This window comes from Mastomys coucha, unplaced genomic scaffold, assembly GCF_008632895.1.
Source record: "Mastomys coucha isolate ucsf_1 unplaced genomic scaffold, UCSF_Mcou_1 pScaffold23, whole genome shotgun sequence".
Lineage (NCBI taxonomy): Eukaryota > Metazoa > Chordata > Mammalia > Rodentia > Muridae > Mastomys > Mastomys coucha.
The window spans coordinates 117148537-117166052 of NW_022196906.1; the positions used below are offsets into that span (position 1 = coordinate 117148537).

General features: G+C 42.5%; 2 protein-coding genes across 4 annotated transcripts in view; both read left to right on the top strand.

Moving 5' to 3' along the window:
- Positions 1–10421, top strand: part of Kif15 (kinesin family member 15) — a 74393-nt gene extending 63972 nt beyond the window's left edge. For 2 of the 3 annotated variants that reach the window (XM_031345027.1, XM_031345028.1), the window contains exons 29-35: positions 646–810; positions 2389–2495; positions 5614–5689; positions 6109–6146; positions 9112–9277; positions 9457–9588; positions 9952–10421. In XM_031345027.1, coding sequence (XP_031200887.1) covers positions 646–810; positions 2389–2495; positions 5614–5689; positions 6109–6146; positions 9112–9277; positions 9457–9588; positions 9952–10014 — 747 coding nt within the window. In that variant the 3' untranslated portion in view covers positions 10015–10421. Of the gene's footprint in view, positions 1–645; positions 811–2388; positions 2496–5613; positions 5690–5815; positions 5976–6108; positions 6147–9111; positions 9278–9456; positions 9589–9951 lie in introns of those variants that run through there. The other variant, XM_031345029.1, reaches the window with a different exon arrangement.
- Positions 10422–12760: 2339 nt separating this feature from the next.
- Positions 12761–14894, top strand: Tmem42 (transmembrane protein 42). Its single transcript, XM_031345043.1, has 3 exons — positions 12761–13009; positions 13602–13748; positions 14279–14894. The coding sequence occupies exons 1-3, from the start codon at positions 12818–12820 to the stop codon at positions 14411–14413; spliced, it is 474 nt and encodes a 157-aa protein (XP_031200903.1). The 5' UTR covers positions 12761–12817; the 3' UTR covers positions 14414–14894.
- The last annotated feature ends 2622 nt before the right edge of the window (positions 14895–17516 follow it).

Consider the following 17516-nt stretch of genomic DNA (forward strand, 5'->3'; position numbering starts at 1 on the left):
TGTTGTTATTATTGTTGTTGTCATATTTTGTTATTTTAAAGGAAAAGCTCTTCATTAGTGCCCCCTGTCTGCTTTCTACTTAGTAAAGTCTTGTTTTACTTGGAAAAGAATGAAAATAATAAGCTAAATGACCTTTATCAGCATGCACTGTACTCAAAGGGCTTGGCATATACATTGTCTTAGTCAGGGTTTCTATTCCTGTACAACATCATGACCAAGAAGCAAGTTGGAGAGGAAAGGGTTTATTCAGCTTACTTCCACATTGCTGTTGATCACCAGAGGAAGTCAGGACTGGAACTCAAGCAGGTCAGAAGCAGGAGCTGATGCAGAGGCCATGGAGGGATGTTCTTTTCTGGCTTGCTTCCCCTGGCTTGCTCAGCCTGCTCTCTTATAGAGCCCAAGACCTCCAGCCCAGGGATGGCACCACCCACAAGGGGCAATTGAGAAAATGCCCCACAGCTGGATCTCATGGAGGCACTTCCCCAAATGAAGCTCCCTTCTGTGATAACTCCAGCCTGTGTCAAGTTGACACACAAAACCAGCCAGTACATACATGAAATGCATATTTTATCTGTTAAGTATATAGACTGAAAATTCATAGCATCATGTAATCAAGCATTTGGATGAAGTGTGGTTTTATTTCAGAGTCCCAGAACACCACCGCATTTTCAAGCTCATTTGGCAAAGCTCTTGGAAACACAAGAACAAGAGATAGAAGATGGAAGAGCCTCTAAGACTTCTTTGCAGCACCTTGTAACAAAGCTAAATGAAGATAGAGAAGTCAAAAGTGCTGAAATTCTCAGAATGAAGGTGCATGACTCATTTTTTTCAGTGAACTTTATTTTAAAAGGCAACAGCTTTCTCCTAGCTGCTGCTGATCCAAATTCAAAAGGCAAGATTGCATCGTAAATAGAGAAGTCTTCCTCTCACCCTTGACCCCTTGCAGTCTACTTTGTTGTCCCTGGGAGCTCCCAGTTGCCTTTCCTTCCTTTTTAAAGTGTTTCAGTGTATACTGATATACGTTACTAAAGTCTATAACCCTTGCCCTGCCTTGTGGAGGAGGTTTACACAATGGTTATATAGTTTCCACAAACCACATGTCATGGGCAATGAAGAAGAGGCCTGATTCCTTGATTTTCACCTCATAGTGCTGTCCAGTATCTGAATATTGGCCAGCTTAATAGCTACCATGTATTACCTCAGCACCGTTTTAATGTGTGCATATGTTATGTGCTTGTGGAAGCCAGAAGTCAACATCACATGTATGTATCACTTTCCACCTTACTTTTTAGGGATGATCTCAGAGCAGGCACTATACTGACTGAGCTGTCCTCTCAGGACTTCAGTGTGGTTTGAGATTTGACTCTTATTCTTTCTCCACTCCTCTTCTGCCCTTTTTCTTGTCTTTTGTGAGTGTGTGAGGGTCTGTATATGATGTAGTGTTTGGAGTGTGTGTGTTTATTATATGAATAGGGACACATATACCATAGAATGTGTGTAGAAGTTGAAGAACAACCACAGGTGTCAGCCTTCATCTTCTATTTTGTTTGCTGCTGTGTGTGCCAGAGATTGGCTGATCCAAAACTTATATAGATTCTATTCCCCACCCCCACTGTAAAGAGAATAGGAACTATAGACATGTGCCCAGGTTTCTGTGGATTCAAGGGATTGAAGCTCAGGTCCTTACACTTAGTGGGCAAGTGCTTTACCCACTGAGCATTTCCCCAGCTTCCTTTACCTTACTGAGACAGGGTCTCTGTATAGCTATGTAGACCAGATCGGCTCTGAACTCAGGGTCTTTCTTTCCTCAGCTCCTGAGTGCTGAGTTGACATGGATCACCATACCATACCTGGCTTTAAAGTGAGGATCTAATTTAAGTGTGTGTTTTGGCATCCGTTTTTAATTTTTAGCTCAATTGGCATTTATTAAATAGAATCGAATAATTGAGAGCAGTTACCAGAGATTTTCTATCAATTTTTTCTCTTATAGGAACTTGTCTTTTATATTACATTAATAAAACTCTTTAAGACACTGAACATGTTTTTGAGTCACAGTTCTAAGACTTGTAGGTGCTTGTCACAAACTTTTTATTCCAATAATACCTGTTGCTTAAAAAGGAATGTAAAAAGGAATACCTGTCTTGGTCACAACCTTTTCTTTGGGCGAGTGGGGGGAGTGACATGATCTCAACTCATAGCCCTGGTTGTCCTGGAACTCCCTATGCAGTCCAGGGTAGCCTCAAACTCACAGTTTTGCTTGCCTCTGCCTCCTAAGTATGTAATCAAAGGTGTGTGCCACTACACCCAGCTTCAGTCACAACCTTGAGAAGCAAAATAACACCCAGTCTAACATGTCTTCTGAAAAACAGTTATTTGGTGTATTCTCAGGATCAGTTGTGTGAAATGGAAAATCTACGCCTGGAGTCTCAGCAATTAAGAGAGAAGAACTGGCTCCTGCAGAGTCAGCTGGATGATGTGAAAAGGCAGATGTGTGGGTGAGTAAGCACCTCGACTGCTCTGCCTACATGGCCTTAAGTGAGTGAGATTGAAGTGGACTTTACCAGACATAAGACATCCCTGAGACCTGAGAAGGGCTTGGTTGGTTTTGAGTTGAGTCTCATGAGGTTGTGGGGTTTTTCTATCATTGCAGGATAAGACATTTACCACCTATCAGCTCAGTGAACTAAGCATTTGGAATATATTTAGAAGATATGAAATATTTAAACCAAACTACTTGCATTTTAGAGTTTTTTGTTTTGTTCATTCATTTGTTTGGATTTTTTGTTTGTTTTTTTTTTTATTTTTGTTTGTTTGGGATTTTTTGAGACAGAACTTCACTAGGTCCTAGAACTCCCTTTGTAGACCAGGCTGGCCTTGAACTCACAGAGATCCCCTAGTGTTGGAACTAAGTGGATGCACCACTACACCAGCCTTTTGGTTTTTTTGTTTTGGTTCTTTTGAGACAGGGTTTTTACATGTAGCTTTGGCTGTCCTAGAACTCACTCTGTAGACCAGGTTGGCCTATAACTCATAGAGATCTACCTACTTCCTCCTCCTGAGTGCTGGGATCAAAGGAGTGTGCCACCACTGCTCAGCCATTATTGTTTTTTTAAAGTAGGTAAATAACACTCAAGAAAACCTGCAGAAAAAGGGAGAGTTTTATACCAATCAACTCTACTTCTCAATATGATTCAGAGAAAGCAACCTATGCAGGCCAAGCCATCCTCAGTATCCATCTTCCTTAAGCTTATCTAAGGCCCTGGGCTCAATATCTAATATGACAAACAAAGCAAAACAAAAAGTGTAAAGCACAGGGTGCTGCTGTATCTTTCATTATCTAGTTAAGTATACAGTGTAGAATTTTGATGTTACTTATTAACGTTTTACAATAGGATTAACAACAGAAAGGACCACTTATAAATGTGGTGTAATGATATATGCCTGTCAGTATCCCTACTCAAGAGGTAAAGAAAGATCAGTAGTTCAAAGTCATCTTTGGCTGCATATCAAATTGAAGGCTAGCCTAGGCTACATAAGACTGTCTCCAACAACAACAAAAAGCAGGCAGGTGAATTGGACCAGAAAGAATTCTCTGGGATAGGACTCTTATTGAACTTCACCACCTCCAGATTGGGGTCATGCTTTTAAAGATAATCTTAGAAGTCTAGAAACATATTCAAAAAGTCTAGACATATTTAAATGCTGACCTGAGACTAAAACATATGGGGTAACAAAGACTTGAGAGTGCTAAAGGCAGCTCTGCTGACAACAGACATGTTTCTTGTCACATCTTAGTCAAGCCATAAAACTGACTTAGTGTGACTGGAATTAGTCATTTTTAATAAGCAGCTCCTTCTAGGTCAGTGGTTCTCAACCTGTGGGTTGTGACCCCTTTGGGGGTTGCATATCAGATATCTTGAATATCAGATATTTACATTGTGATTCGTAACAGCAGAATTACAGTTATAAAGTAGCAATGAAATAATTTTATAGTAGGAATCACCAGGCGAGGAACTCTGTTAAAGGGCTGCAGCATTAGGAAGGTTGAGAAGCACTGCTCTAGGTGATGTTGATATCTGCAAGTCTCCTCACCTATTTCCCATGAGCTCCACACCTTGCCAGTTATTAAACCACAATTTAAAGTACTTTATTTTACTTCTTTTCTGGTTTGTACAAACTATAACCAGTCTAATTCACAGACCTTTCTTTTTTTTTCCTTTGTTTTTTCGAGACAGGGTTTCTCTATATAGCCCTGGCTGTCCTGGTACTCACTCTGTAGACCAGGCTGGCCTCAAACTCAGAAATCTGCCTGCCTCTGCCTCCCAAGTGCTAGGATTAAAGGCATGTGCCACCACTGCCCAGCTGTTTTTGTTTTTGTTTTCTTTTGAGACTGTCTTATTGTGTATCCTTGGCTGGCACAAAGCTAGTTATGTAGACCTAGCTGGCCTCAAACACAGAGAGATATACATGCCTCTCCCTCCTGAGTGCTGGAGTCAACACCGTATGCTACCAAGCCTGGCTAGCTTCCTTTCAATCACCAGGCTGAATGGTTACAATGTTATATGGCTACCAAGCTCTAAAATCCTTAATGTCTAGATCTTACATTTTATATATATAGGTGTTTTATCCATATGTGTATCGGTAACAATGTGTCCGTGGTGCCTGGAGCAGTAATAAGACAGTGTTGGGTTCTGGAACTAACTAGAGTTACAAGTTAGTTATTGTAGATGTTGGGAATCAAGCCCCAGTCCTCTGGAAAAAACGTCAAGTACTTTGGACTACTGAGCCATCTTTCCAGCCCTGTTGTCTGGATCTTGAGGGTATATATATATTTTTTTCTTCCCCCTAAATATGAATCATTGCACACACTATATTCCTTTCCTTGACCTTGGGTGACTTTGACATTAAGTCTCATTGTCAGTTGACTAGGCTACATTTGTGAAAGAAGAGAAAATCCCTGCTGTGCTGTTCTAAACCTTATTTAATTATCTCCTGCTCACTTAAGAATTCCTAGCAAAGTTCACATCACTCAGGCAGGTTCTACAGTGAAATCTTGCTGGCCCACTGATTTACATTACTCTCCCAACCCAGGCAACCTTGCAGAGATGCATGTGCAATCCAGATGTAGTCCCTTTATTTGTTTCTGAAGCATTTACTTTTTGTGAAGGTATTCATATTTTCTATGAAGAGAGTCCCTAATGTTTGTATAAATGTGAGGCCAGAGTAGCATCAGAAACTACAAGCTAACAGTCTGGAAAACCCAAGATAGGGAAGAATCAGATCCCAAGAGGCCAGACTACCAGACTACCCTCTTGTAGTTGCTGACAGTCTGTCTTCATTTAGTCACAGTTGATCTGCAGGTTGCCACTCTTAGCTAAGTTTCTCCCCTAACTCTTTCACCAAGCTTTGGTTAGATTTCTGCATTCTACTCTTGCTTTTATACTGGTAAGAATCAGTCTGAGTTCTGGGGTGCACCCTATTCCATGTGTGGGCACACTGATTATCTGTACTAATCACAAGCGTTAGCTGCACTGTAGCTACATATAGTAAATGTTAAACTAATTCGTGAATATACTTAATGATGTTTCCCTGTCTACTCATTGATCTATGCAGTGATCAGAGTCATCCAGACTGTCAGCAGCTGAAGAATGAACATGAAGAGGATATTATCAAAGAAAGACTTGCTAAAGTATGGCTTTTTTTAAAAACAAAGTTCTTCTGTGAGAATTGCTTTTATAAATAACATTAATGGTTATTTATTCTAGAAGTATAATATATAATTGAAAAGTAAAGGTGTATCTATCTGTAATTCCAGTACTTGGAAGACTGGCACAGAACAGTTACCATTGACAGAAAGAAGGAAGAGACTGTCTGTCTCTGTAGCTCTAAGTTTCCCACATGCAGCTATCTACTTAGAAGTGTAGAGTCTCCTGGGCACCATGCTGGAATGCTTGTGAACCAGTAGCATTTTGTATGTACGTACAGGATTCTGAAAGTGGACATTGATTTGATTAGCACAAAGGAAAATGGACTTGTTCCTCTCATCTTTTTTTAAAAGTAAAGATATTAAAGAACCTAACCATCCTTTTATTTTCCTTTTTATTATAGAATAAACTTATTGAAGAAATGCTGAAAGTGAAAAGAAAGTAAGTGTGCTATTTTATAGTTCAAATCCTTTCAAAAATATTTCTAAACTTTATTATGGGGATTATATGCATGCCATGCCAAGTGTGTGGAGGTCTGAGGACAAATGTGAGAGTTGGCTCTCTTCTTCCTGCATGGGTTGTAGGTGTCCAACTCAGGTCATCAGGCTCATGCAGCCAGCATTTTACCTGTAGAGCGAACTTGCCAGACTTGGTTCGTTCATTCTTTTTTTCTCTTTCTTTCTTCCTCTTTCTTTCTTTCTTTCTTTCTCTTTCTGTCTTTCTTTCTTTCTTTCCTTCTTTCTTTTTTAAATTTCATGTATATGGGTGTTTTGCTTTGCCTGAATATATGTTTGTGCACCATATATGTGCATGGTACCAGAGGAAGTCATCAGATCCCTCTGGAACTGGAGTTACAGAGTTATAAACTCCTTAGGGGTATAATTCTCCTCTAAAGGGAAAATGCATCCATAAGATAACTTCTTTCCTTTCTCTGGTATATGTGAGTATAATTGATATTTATCAAAGTCTTTTTTTAATATTTTAAAATTTTTATTTATGTGCATGTGTCTATTTAATGTGTATGCACACATGCATGCAAGTGTCTGCAGAGGCCAAGAAGAGGGCATCAGAGCCCTCCAGCTGGGCAGGCAATTGTGATCTGCCCTTTATGGGTGTTTAGAATTAAACTACTTCGCCATCTCTCTAACACCAAAATTATTTTTCTTGATACCACTTTCTCAACAGGGGTTTCAAGTAAAGCCACTTCAACAAACAAACAAAAAGCATATGTGCAATCTTCAGTTTTATTGAGTTGCTGTGCTATGAGGTTTTCTCCTCATGGACAACAAGAACAGTTTAATGCTTCCAGCTAGTAGTGGTTAAGCTGATGATATAAAAGGATGGTGAACTATCCAGCTAGTAGTGGTTAAGCTGATGACATAAAGGATGGTGAACTATCCAGCTAGTAGTAGTTAAGCTGATGACATAAAGGATGGTGAACTATCCAGCTAGTAGTGGTTAAACTGATGATATAAAGGATGGTGAACTATCCAGCTAGTTTGTAGAACTGCAGCAAATTTAGATATATCCTTCGAGACCTTGTAGCTATCTGTGTGGCATGGTATGTGGTGGCAGAAGTCCTTGGTGATAAGTGGTTCTTGAAGCATGAAGAGCTTAAACTGCACTGTGGACACACATACAGCACATTTTCTTAAATGCTCTGGGGAACTAGATATCAAACTGCCGTAGCATAAGCAGGAAATACTTAATTTCATATGATAGGGGACTTGGTGATACCATCAGGAACTGAGACTTTCCCCAGCATTCTGCTTTGGGGATGTTTGGCTACATTATGCCCACTACGGTTCCAACATCATGTCTCTATAGAATGGTGACAGCAGTAGCTTGATGCTTTTCTTCTTTTCTTTTTTCAAAGTCTCATTTTGTAGCCCTGGAGTCCTGGATAAGTCTAAAATTATTATGTAGACCAGGCATCCTCAGGGCTTAGAAAACCAGTGCCCAGCAAGGAAAAGATAGAACTCACCATGCTCATGCTCAACTTATGACAGACTTCAGCTACTGCTGGGAAGTAGATGAGCTCATGTTCTTTTTCACTACATCAGATTGAGTTTCATAAACAAGAAGCCAAGTGGCTTCATTTCTCTTCTCACTGCTTCAAAACTGACAAAAAAAAAAAAAAAAAAAAAAAAAAAAAAAAAAAAACTGAAGAAAGCTTTTATGTTGATTCACAGTTGCAGTTGATATACAGCCAATCATGGTGGTGAACAGCATGGTTCAAGAGGAGGAAGCTAAGTCATATGTTGCATTTGTAGTCAGGGATCAGTGAGAAAACAGAAGTATGACTGGTGATAAAAACTGATGGTGCATACCTTCAATCTCAGTGCTCAGAAGGCAGAGGCAGGTGAATCTCTTGAGTTCAAGGCTATCCTCCTCATCTATCTAGTAAGTTCTAGGACAGCCAGGGCTACACAGAGAAAACCCTGTCTCAAACAGATCATTTAACCTCAAGTCATGGGCCCCAGAATTAGATACTTCCTCCAGAAAGTTTCTACTTCCTAAAGGCTCCACAACCTTCCAAAAAAGTGCCAGTTACCTAGGAACCAAGTAAAACACATGAGCCCAAGGGAACTTTTCATACTCAAGCCATAACACCTGACCCACAGTAAGGTAGGCAGAGGCAGCATCTGAACTTTTTATCCCATCAAAGCGTAGAACATTCCCTACATTATCTCTTTGGGTATCTCTGAACATGCTCTGGAAACATATCCCCTAGACTGAGTTGGCCTGTGAGGAGGTCTAGATCCTGAGTACAACCTCATTTTGGCAGTCAGTATTGCATTCTGTATGCATTGTAACAGTATTTGCAATGGAAATCTTATAAAACTGAAGCAGTTTTATAAAGTGGGTGAAATCCTACATTTTTTCATTGAGTTATATAAAATGGGTAAAGTGCACACCCCTGAGGAAAGGAATACTGTTCTACTGTCTGAAAGCAGAAATGATTATTATGAGATCAGACTCAATAAACCCTACAGACTGTAATGATACCTTGCTTCATCTCCACTTGTACAAGTTTAGTTTTAGACTAAATTTTTATGAGGTTAGCCTGGGCTACACAAGAGCCTGGCTCCAAATAAATAAAATGGTTTGATGAATTTTTCTCAGGATGAAAGTCTTGACCTAACAAAGCAATCATATCTGATATTCAGCACTCTCTCTCTTCCGTGCTGAAGGTGGAGCTGAGGGCCTAGGCCATGTCAGGAAAGTCTTCTACCACCTAGGTCCACCCCAGTTCTAGCTTATGCTCTTTTGCCAACTGTACAGGAGACCTGGAGATCAGTGATACTTTCAAATCAAAACTCTGTACTTAGAAGAAAAAAACTAGTTTGAGTCCTGCTTTATAATTCTATTTACTTGAAATACCATAAACTGATGCTTATTCCAGTCTAGAAGAAGTCCAGAATGCACTTCACAGTAAGGAGATGATCTGCGACAGAATGAGCGAGGAAATTGAGCGAACCAGAACTTTGGAGTCTAGAGCATTTCAGGAAAAGGAACAACTGCGGTCAAAGTTGGAAGAAATGTATGAAGAAAGAGAGAGAACTTTCCAGGTCTGTTGGGTTTCCCATGCTATGTAGAAATACTTGAGTAAGTAGAATAAGCACAAACCAAGTCTCTGGTTCAGTTTCTCCAGTGTGCAGAGATATAGCCCACAGAAGCCTGACCACCTCTTGACTGGTGCTCTGGAAAAGAGATTCATAGTGCGGTCTTCCCATTCTTGGATTCACAGGAAATGGAAATGCTGAGAAAGCAACTTGAGTTTCTTGCTGAGGAAAATGGAAAATTGGTAGGTCATCAAAACCTCCATCAGAAGATTCAATACGTAGTACGACTGAAGAAGGAAAACATTAGGCTTGCTGAGGTAAAACTGAAATTATTCTAAATAAATGGTGGTTTTAAAGGTATTTTAGTAAAGAAAATTGGCCACTACTATTTCACTTTGGGTTTTTTGAGACAGGGTCACACTCTGAAATCCAGTCTAAAACAGAACCTTCAGCAGTCCCCTTGTCTCAGCCTTCCCAGTGGGTGGGATTAGAAGTGTGTGAAAGCCACCCAATAATACTGGCAAATCAAGTTAAGTTCTCATAGGTGCCAGCTATTTAATATTAACTTATAAGTTAAACATTGTAGCTTTAGTTTGAATATATACTTAATGAATTAAGTGAAGAAAATAGCTTCTCCTATAGTAATTAGATACTTAATTTCCTTTTTTTTTTAATTACAGGAGACAGAAAAGTTGCGTGCTGAAAATGTATTTTTGAAAGAAAAAAAAATTAAGGAATCCTAAGGATCCCAGCTATCTTCATACATATCACTTTGTTTAGATGGATTCTTTAAAAGTGAGATTGTATTTGTTCACATGGTAGAACTAAACTAAAAGACCTTAATTATGAATCTAATCCTGAGTATTCTGATGGATATTCTGCATGCAAACTCAGCAGACTGTTAAGTGAGTAACAATGAATTTCAAGTCACATGTAAATTCTGGAAGACACTTAAAATAAAAGTCTGTAGCTGAGGTCTCTGGTGAATTCTGGTCAGGTCCTTTTCTTCTTAGATTTGCCTTTGGTACTCGCTGTGAATCCAGTGGCTATTTTGTATCTAACTTGTTCATACAGGTTTGTGTGTTTGTTTTGTAACTGTTGTGGCCATTTTCTACATGTCCAGTTTTTCAAATAAAATCTTTTTTAAAAACAATGTGTATAAATATTTTGCCTTTGTGTATGTACATGTACCACAAGTGTGCCTAATATCCTTTGAAGTCAGAAGAGGGTGTCAGATCTCCTAGAATTAGTTACTGATGGTTGTGCGCAATCATGCCAGTACTGAGAGCCAAACCTAGGCCCTCTGCAAGAACAAGCCGCTCTTAATCTCTCCAGCCCTAGTTTTGAGGATCATAGTAACCAAAGCTATAGGAGAAGCAGGGTCTCATGTAATCCAGGTTTGCTTTTAAACTCCCTGTGAAGGCAAAAAATCCCCTTAATTTCCCGATCATCCTGCCTCTACCACCAAAGTCCTAGGATTTTAGTTGTACACCATCACACCCAGGTTAGTCAGGTTTTGACATGGATACATAAATAATAACCTACATCAACCCCCTAACTTTCCTTGGTCTTAGTTTGTTTTAAAATCACTAATTTTGGAAGTCACATAGCTAGACAATATTCTATTCCCCACTTTTTCTCTATAGAGCATGCATAAGATATATGAATATTTGTCTACCTTACTCTGCCAGAACATGAAGGCCATTTCAGCTAAGAGCACTGTGTTACCTTTCTAATCCCTGGGATGAAGTCTCTGACAGATGCAACTTAGATTTCTTTTAGCTTCTATGTTGTTGCCATACACCATCTCTACTATTAAATGGAATAGTACAATGAATACCCTTGAGTCTCGATTTCCTTATCTGCAAAATGGAATGGTTTATACCACATAGGACTAATTGGTATAACCCATGCTTTTTATTTAAAATTTAATTTTATGTATTATCTATATCTGTGTTCAGGTATATATAAGTACATGAGGATAGGTGCCTTTGGAGACCAGAAAATACTGAATCCCAGGAGGTATGAAGTTGGGAGGCACTTGTGGGAAGGTTGTGAGCTGCCTAATTGCTAAGCAATCTCTCCAGCCCCAGTAATCCCTTTGTTTGTTTGTTTTTCGAGACAGGGTTTCTCTATATAGCCTTGGCTGTCCTGGAACTCACTCTGTAGACCAGGCTGGCCTCGAACTCAGAAATCCGCCTGCCTCTGCCTCCCAAGTGCTGGATTAAAGGTGTGCGCCACCACTGCCGCATAATCCACCCTTTTATTTCAGCCACAAAACCACCTGCATGAAAAGCAAGGTGACATGTAAGAATGAATGTCCATGCAAAAGCTCTTTAACGGGAATAAAGTGTTTTGTCCAAGTCTCATACATATATTATTTGTATTTTATATAGCTACAAAACCAGTTTTGCTATGTAGCCCTGGTTATGTAGAGCTATGTAGATCAGGCTGTTCTCGAACTCACAGAGATCCACTTGTCTCTGCTTCCCGATGTGCACCAATCACCACACTTGGCCCACTTATACAGCACTCCTTTTAAAGGAAATTTATCCCTAACATATATCTATGCACACTGCCACTGATTGAATTCAGAAGTTTTCATGTATTATGGAAGCACTGAGCTATATATTCCCAACCCTCTTTTATAAAACCAAAACAAACAAACCCATCTTTTTTAGATAGTCTCAAAAAGTCCTTGGCTAGCCTAGTACCTCTGTTGGTCAGGCTAGCCTCAAACTCAGTAATTCTGCTTCAGCCTCAGAAGTGTGTGCACCATGCCTGGCTGCCAGCCCTCTTAAGTGAGACAGTGTCTCCCTAAATTGCTTAGGATGACCATTAACTTGCATCTTAACTGCCTCAGCATCCAGAGTATCTGAATTACCGACAGTAGATGAGACTTTACGTTTTGGTTTTTTTTAGGGTTTTTTTTTTCTTTTGTTGTTTTCAATTACTTTACACGAACTTAGAAGTGACTGTGCTTCTGATGGTCCAGGCAGAGTGATTTAACAAACGTTATTCCCAAGCAACGTTCTGTCTCACGCGGGCGGTCTTCAGATCCATTATCCCCTGCATCCTCGAGGGAGCAGAGGTGCTTTGAAGGTGCAGATTGGCTTCAGGGTCAGCGTTTTAGGTGCGCATCCATGTAAAGTGGCAGATACGGGACTACCCCGCCTTCTCAGTAGCAGGTGCCCCTTGACCGCAGGGTTCTTTCAAGAACAGGGTTACTTCCGCGGCAGGTTCGCCTCTGAGAGAAATTCTCCTCCTCCCCAATTCACGTCAGCAGCAGATTCCTCTCTCACAGTAGGTACCACTCGGTAGCACGTTCCCTTCAATGGCACAAGGTCCTCGCTACCAGATTCCCATCCCTCAGGCTCTCCTTAGCCGCAGGCTCTCCTTAGTGGCCGGTTTGCATCAGCTGCAGGGGCTCGGCTCCGGATTCCCCACTGCAGCAGATTCGCCGCCCTCGCCTGGCTCCGCCCTCGCCGGGCTCACGGCGGGTGGCGGCGTGCGTGGCAGTCGGCTGTGGCGGGAGCAGCGGGCCTCATGGCGGCCAGTCCACAGTCCTCGGGGGTCGCCGTGTCTGCGGCCGCTTACCCTGACTCACCCGTGGAGTTACCCGCTCGCCTACAGAAAGGCGCGATGCGGCGCCGCTTCTGGGGCGTGTTCAACTGTACGTGCGCTGGTGCGTTCGGAGCTCTGGCCGCCGCCGCAGCCAAGCTGGCCTTCGGGAGCCAGGTGCGGCCCGGGACGCCACGCGGGGGCGGGGCGGGGAGGAGGAGGAGGGCGGGGCGCCACGCGGGGGCGGGGAGGAGGAGAGCGGGGCTGGCGGGAGGAGGAGGGCCACGTATCCTCGGTTCCCGCCTGCGCCCATGATGGACCACCTGGTTTTAGGCACTGCCTCCTGGGGGAGGACCTCCAAGCCCACCTCTCAGTCCCCTTGCCCTAGCTTTTTCAGCACGAGACACCTACCGTGAGAAAAACGGTTGCCTAGCTCCTGTCCTTGGCAAAAGTTCTGACTGAGCGCCTGCGGAGCTGGGCCGATGGTCAAGCCGGCTTCTGCAACGGAGATTTTGATCCTGACCTGGACAGGGGACTGCTTGGCTTAGATTTCTGGCGATTTACAGTACTTTTGTAAAGTCATCTCTTTCCAGAAGGCTCCTGGAAATTTGAGGTCTTCATGGAAGATAACGCTCCCCCTGTCTGCAGGCAGATTCCTCTTTCCATCAGTCAGGGTCTGCATATGCTTTGTATGAGACTTGTAAAGATCTCCCAGTCTCTCAGGTTATGCCCCTGTCGGTTGTAGCTGCAGTGACACTTTCTCCTGCAGGTGAATATTGGCTTATGTGTCTTAGGCATTATTGCCATGGCAAGCACCAATTCTCTGATGTGGACCTTCTTTAGCCGGGGGCTCAGTTTCTCTATGTCTTCTGCCATTGCATCTGTTACAGTGACATTTTCGAACATACTTTGCTCGGTGAGTAGCCTGGTGACCTTGTTCTTAGGGTTCTGGGTGAGTTGTCCTTGGGAAACCCCTGCCTTTCCAGGCTCTAGAAAGGACAGGAAGTAAAACAGAGGTTGGACTGGCTCCAGGCAAGGAACAGTTAAACATGGAAAACTTAGGAATGAAACAACCTATGTCACTCTGGGTTAACACCAGCTATCTGAAGTCCTTTGGCAAGAACTCTAACATTAGCTATGGGGTCTAAGGGGTCTGGTCAAGGGAACCCAGTCTTGAATTGGAAAACAGCCTAACTTGGGTTTATGATTACTGGGTACTAGCTATGTACTGGCTCTACCTGCTGGCCTGTTGAGCCTCAATGTTCAACTGGCCTAACCTCTGACTTCCACAGAGGAGACAAATACAAGCATTGATCAAATACAGCAAATACAAGTATTGCTGGGTGTGAAGCACCAGACTTTGGCCTCTAGCCCCCTTAGGAAGAAATCAGCCAAGGAATGGTGGAGCCTACCAGGGTAGGTCCCTTACAGCTGTCTCTTCCACAGGCCATCTTAGGCTACATGCTGTATGGAGAGTGCCAGGAGATCTTGTGGTGGGGAGGGGTGTTCCTCATCCTCTGTGGGCTCACCCTGATCCACAGGAAGTTTCCACCCACCTGGAAGGAGAGCAAGCAGCAGTGACGACAGTTGGTTGGATAGACCCACTGTAAAGATAACCATGATGCTCAGCCAGGGGTTGACAAGTGGGACTGCTTCCGGGGCAGCCTGGGAGTTCAGCCCTTGACTGTCAGCCACAGAGAGATGCTGGACCAGCCACTGGCTTCTGACCACCTCACAGCCTGGAAGGTTAAAGCTCCTATAAGGGGAAGATAATCCCCACAGTATGAGGCTGAAGCCCTTCAGGGTTGGTATAGTGCCTTGATTCTGTGCACCAGGGAATCCTGGAAGACTCTGATCTTGGGTTGCACAGCAACATGGCAGGTACCCAAAAAACACATGTGATTAGAATCCTGCCCTTCACATAACCCAGCATCAGCAGTTGGCAGGGCTTTCTGAAAAAACAACAAACTTAGTGTGCCATGCCTGAGGTGGTCTGTGATGCCTATGAATCCACAGCAAAAGAAGGAAACTTGGGCTAATAAACACTTGTAAGTTAAAGCTACTGAGTATGGAATTTGAGTTTTTTCCAACTTAGAGGTAAGGGCCTGCAGCCAGGTTGGTGAGTTCCCAGAATTGGGGTAGTGGGGTAATGAGCATACATGGAGACTGTGAGCCCACAGAAATCATCACCCCTGCTTTGATCCTCTGTGAGCTACACACAGGGAGACCGTGTCCATACACATCTGGAAGGTGACAGGAAGAGCTTGCTGACACAGCTCCAGTGCTTCTGCCAACTGCCACCTAGCCTCTCACACTCCCAAGGTAGTTTCTCTCTCCATATCTCCTCTGTCCCTACAAAGTTGCGTCACCACCAGCTAGTGTGGGAAAGCTTGCAGGTCCTTAAGGTCAGGTTCTGCTGTGTGCTTTTGTATTGCTCTCTCCTCTGCCCCAGACTCCCTTTACTTGCCCCACTCCTGGCAACAACCTCTGCTCCTAGTTCTAAACTCCTTTAAACTCTCAAGGGAGCCAGGGCAAAAAAAAAGAAAAAAAGAAAAAAAGTCCTGACCACTCCGAGAGGAAGATGTTCTTAGGTAAAACCAAGTCTCAGGGGCCGGTGGAGTAACTTGCCCAACACACAGCTAATGAATGCTAGAAGGACTGTCAGCCCAGCCTGCTTTCTCTAAGCCTCATTCTTAAGTCCTCATCACTCTCTCAACTGTCACATCAGCAGAGCAGATCAAAGCCAGAGACACTGCAGTGGTAAAGAAAAGAAATTGTTCCACATTGTAACAAGTCTCAAAACCTTCTTGTCACTAGCCACTTCCATGTCTGTGAGGGCTCTGTGTTCCATTTGACGGTCTATGTTAATCTCATCATTCTACCACTGAGGAAGAAGAAATCCATTCAAAGCCCCACAAGGTGGGTTCCCATGTGGGCCAGGCACCAGTCAAGACCAAGCATGAGAAGCTGGAGAGATGGCTCAACAGTTAAGAACAGATTGCTGTTTTTGCAGAGGACCTGTGTTCAATATCTCACACCCACATGGTGGCTCACAACCATCTGTAACTCTAGTTCTATCACATCTGATGCCCTCTTCTGACCTCTCCTAGCACATGGTACTCAGTCATATGTACAGACAGTTATACACATAAAATAAAAAAAAATGAACAAGCATTGAAAGTTGCTGAGAGCCACTAGTAGGGTCTGCCTGGCAAGGTCAGAAGTCCATCTTGACCCAAGCACTGCCCTCAGGGGGCCTCTGCCTTCACCTGGACCTGTGAAGGGCATAGAGGTGCTCCATAGTAACTCCATAGATACAGAGAACCACAGGACTAAAACATTTTTCTCCAGAAGATGAATCATTTTCTGGAAAGCAGCACGGTTGGTCTGCCTCTGGAATCACCTGAGAAGACTGGGAGAGTCCCTTCCTTTGTTGCAGAGAGTAGTTCTTTTGCAAAAGACAATATTTGGCTTTCTGATGTGCATTTCAGATTATTACTTGAGTTTTACTGTATTTGCTTCAGAGCTGAAGATTGAACATCAGGTTCTATAGCCTGTGGCCTTGATCAGGCAGTTATCATTTTCTGTTCTTGTTTTTATTTATTTATATTTTAAAGGGTGCAACTCAGGTTTTTGTTTTTTTTGTTTTTGTTTTTGTTTTTGTTTTTTTTTTTTTTTTTTTTTTTTTTTTGGTTTGGTTTGGTTTGGTTTTGGTTTTAGTATATCCACAAGATTTTCAGCTATTACTAATTACAGAACATTTCTCACTACTCAAAGAATGTCTTACACATCAGCAGCAACTCTCTGTGCCCCTCACTCTGGTCCCTGAGACCACAAATGCTTCTGTTTTATGAATTTGCTTAGTCTAGACATTTTATATCTTTTTTTTTTTTTCACTTAAAATACTGTTTCTGGGCTGGCAAAATGGCTCAGTGGTTAAGAGCACTGACTGCTCTTCCAGAGGTCCTGAGTTCAATTCCCAGCAACCACATGGTGGCTCACAACCATCTGTAATATGATCTGATGCCCTCTTCTGGTTTCTGGTGTGTCTGAGGACAGCTACAGTGTACTCATATAAATAAAATAAACAAATCTTAAAAAAAAATCCTGTTCTAAGGCTTTTTTGTTTGTTTGGTTTTGTTTTGTTTTTTCAAGACAGGGTTTCTGTGTAGCCCTGGTTGTCCTGGAACTCTCTCTGTAGACCAGGCTGGCCTCGAACTCAGAAATCCGCCTGCTTCTGCCTCCCAAGTGCTGGGATTAAAGGCATGTACCACCACCGCCCAGCTCTAAGGCTTGTTTTAATGTAGGAGATTTTAATACTTCATTCCTCTCTGTGGCTCAGTCCCATTCTGTCTTGCAGGTAGACCATTTTGTCTGTGAATTGAAATCATGTGTTGAACAGGTTTTTTTTCCCTGCTCTGGGGCTATTTAATATGCGTGCAAATATTAGTATTCAAGATGTTTTGTGGAAATGTGATTTCAACTCTGCTGAGTATATAACTAGAAATGGAATGACTAGGGCGGTTCTGTTCCTAGATGGGATTAACAGAGAGAAAAAGGAAACAGCCACTGCGTGCAGCTCCTCTCCTGCTTCCTGATCAGTATGGTGAGAGCTGCTCTGCTCTGCCACTCCCTCCGCCATGGCTGGATTGAAACAGTGAACTAAACTTCTCCTCAGGCTTTC